Source organism: Penaeus japonicus, unplaced genomic scaffold, assembly GCF_977035675.1.
Source record: "Penaeus japonicus unplaced genomic scaffold, GWHDUDI00000001_assembly GWHDUDI00000015, whole genome shotgun sequence".
Taxonomy (NCBI): domain Eukaryota; kingdom Metazoa; phylum Arthropoda; class Malacostraca; order Decapoda; family Penaeidae; genus Penaeus; species Penaeus japonicus.
The window spans coordinates 36,005,586-36,008,085 of NW_028234417.1; the positions used below are offsets into that span (position 1 = coordinate 36,005,586).

The window sequence follows — 2,500 nt, forward strand, 5'->3', positions numbered from 1 at the left end:
GAGAGAGAGAGAGAGAGAGAGAGAGAGAGAGAGAGAGAGAGAGAGAGAGAGAGAGAGAGAGAGAGAGAGAGAGAGAGAGAGCGAGCGAGAGAGAGAGCGAGCGAGACACACACACACACACACACAACAGGAAAATAAAGTCCACCGGCACGAAAACCGCCCTCTGGGCGTACGACAATACCCGCGTCCTCGTGGGCGTGACGTCAAAGCTGCATCGGCTGCTGTAGTGTTGTAGTGTTGTTGTTGTTCTCACCCAAACAATATCACACTGCGAGCGCCATTGTTGTTAGTAAACGTTACTTTAGAGCCCGAATGATCGAACTGAATGACGTCAGGGTGTGAGAGCGTGATGGTAAATGGGCGTTGGGAATTGGTGTTGATTCTCGAGGTGTTGACATGGAAGTGCGGAGCGTGTAAACAAGACGATTGCGAGCGGGTTTGTTGTTGTTTTTATTTTGGGGTGGGTGGGATTTGATTGTTTTTTGTCATCTACGGGGTTTGTTGGGGGGGGCGGGGTTGTTTTTGGGTGGGGGGATATCTGTGGTTGGGTTGAGGTATGTGGGGTTTGGGGTTGTCTTAGGAGGGTTTATTGATTTTGATTTTTTGGAAGGTTAGAGAGAGAGAGGTTTTAGGATTATCTATTTCCTGAGATTAGGAGTTTTTTGTGTTTTTTTGGGTCGAGAATGGTTTTGTTTTGAGGTTTTGGGAGTTCTTTTTATCTGTAGATGTTTGTGAGACACCTGACACGGCATTTAAATGAGGACTTTTTTTTTATTTTCTTGAAACTACTTTGGTTGTTTTATGCAAATCTGATTAAAACTTGCTGTGATCTGTGATGGTAGGCCTACATTCTCAATCCCATCTTCCTTATAAGGGATTATTCAGCCTTTGACTTGTCTCTATGCATTATGCTCTGGCAAAGGCCAAAACTTCCTCTACTTTTAGCCTAGCATGATAAAATTTGGCCTGGCTCCTTATTTGTTGATAAATTATTTTGGAGGCCTACGAGCTCTATCTATATGGGTCATGGAGGTTGTTAGCCTTTGCTGGAGAGCCGACGGGTGCGAGGGCAGTGTCAGACGCACTCAAGACCGATAAACATGCTTTATTTTCTTTTACACACCAAAGCTATGAATTACTTATGAAAATAACCTTGTGGATGACCTTATAGCTTTATTTATGTCAGTTTCAGGAGGGGGAGAGGGTACAGAGAAAGCTAGGAATAAACAAAATTATCAGAAATAGATGGAAAATATTTACCAGAGGCATATGATATTTTCAGAGGAAAATGGAGAGATAATATTGGTGGAGAGTGTAAGATGCGAGTGCTGAGGTCTGTGCTGGGAGGATGTGTGGTTATTGTGGCATGTGTGGTAGTGCTGACCACACTCACCTCCACACCACCCACGGGTCCTGCCATCCACTCGATCGTCCCGCACAACTTGAAGGTACAAGTAAGTTATTGATACGCACATAGTCACGCACACATGCTCATGCTCAAACATGCATGCACACTCACGCACATGCATGCTCACACACACATGCACGCTAACACACACGCACGTGTACGCTCACACACACACGTGCACACACACACACACGTGCACACACACACACACGTGCAGACACACACACACACACACACACACACACACACACACACACACACACACACACACACACACACACACACACACACACACACTCAAGGGAGGTATGAGACCTTTGTTTATTTCGTTCTTCTGTTATTTTGTTATTTTTAAAAATCTTTCTCACCCTCTCAGATTTTTTAGCGGTCACTTGCAAATTTTTGCCATATAGAAGCACACAGAAATAATTTGATATTTGTTTAAAATTGTTTAGACTCTCACTTCGCAGGAGGAGCTGGAAGGGAAGATGACTTGTGATGAAAAACTATTGGAAAAGCTGGACTTTGTCGAGAAGCCACAGTTGTATCCTCATCACACCTGGGAGAACCTCTCCACACCTGTCCTTGCAACAGCTGTAAGTATTGCCTTGCTAGGGAGTGAGTATTATGTCGGCTCGTATAGTCTCTCTACTGTGATTGCGATTTCATTAGCGTTGTAGATATGAAGGATTGTTCACTTACCGAAAGATTCCCTACTGCTAAATGAGTTGAAATGCTACAACCCCAAGCTACGTCTGTGGGCTTGAAGTGGTAACCAGAGCGTTAATTGGTTGGTTGGCGATTATTTTTTTAGTATTTCAGGGGGTAACAGGTATTACAGCTAACACACTTTCTTGGTACAATTCAGGTTCATATTTGAATGCTTAACTGTCTTAACAAATGATTGAATTATTTGAATTATTGGAGAATTATTAGAAAGATTAATAACTGGCTTTAAAAATTACTAAATTATTGGAACTATTGGAAAATTATTTTAAAAATTATTATCTGCCTTAACAAATTTACAAAAAAAAAAATTCACATGATATGGCAATAACCAATAAACATTAGTTTTTAATCACTATGCATATA

The 2,500-nt window shown here is 42.0% G+C and overlaps 1 protein-coding gene across 8 annotated transcripts in view; it reads left to right on the forward strand.

Annotated features, from left to right (window-relative positions):
- The window catches only part of LOC122260702 (uncharacterized), a 30,078-nt gene that overhangs the window by 15,819 nt on the left and 11,759 nt on the right, over positions 1-2,500 (forward strand). The window contains exons 1-3 of one of the 8 annotated variants that reach the window (XM_043028082.2): positions 163-285; positions 1,283-1,454; positions 1,864-2,004. In XM_043028082.2, coding sequence (XP_042884016.1) covers positions 1,320-1,454; positions 1,864-2,004 — 276 coding nt within the window. In that variant the 5' untranslated portion in view covers positions 163-285; positions 1,283-1,319. Of the gene's footprint in view, positions 1-162; positions 437-1,282; positions 1,455-1,863; positions 2,005-2,500 lie in introns of those variants that run through there. The other 7 variants (XM_043028088.2, XM_043028085.2, XM_043028084.2 and 4 more) reach the window with 7 other exon arrangements.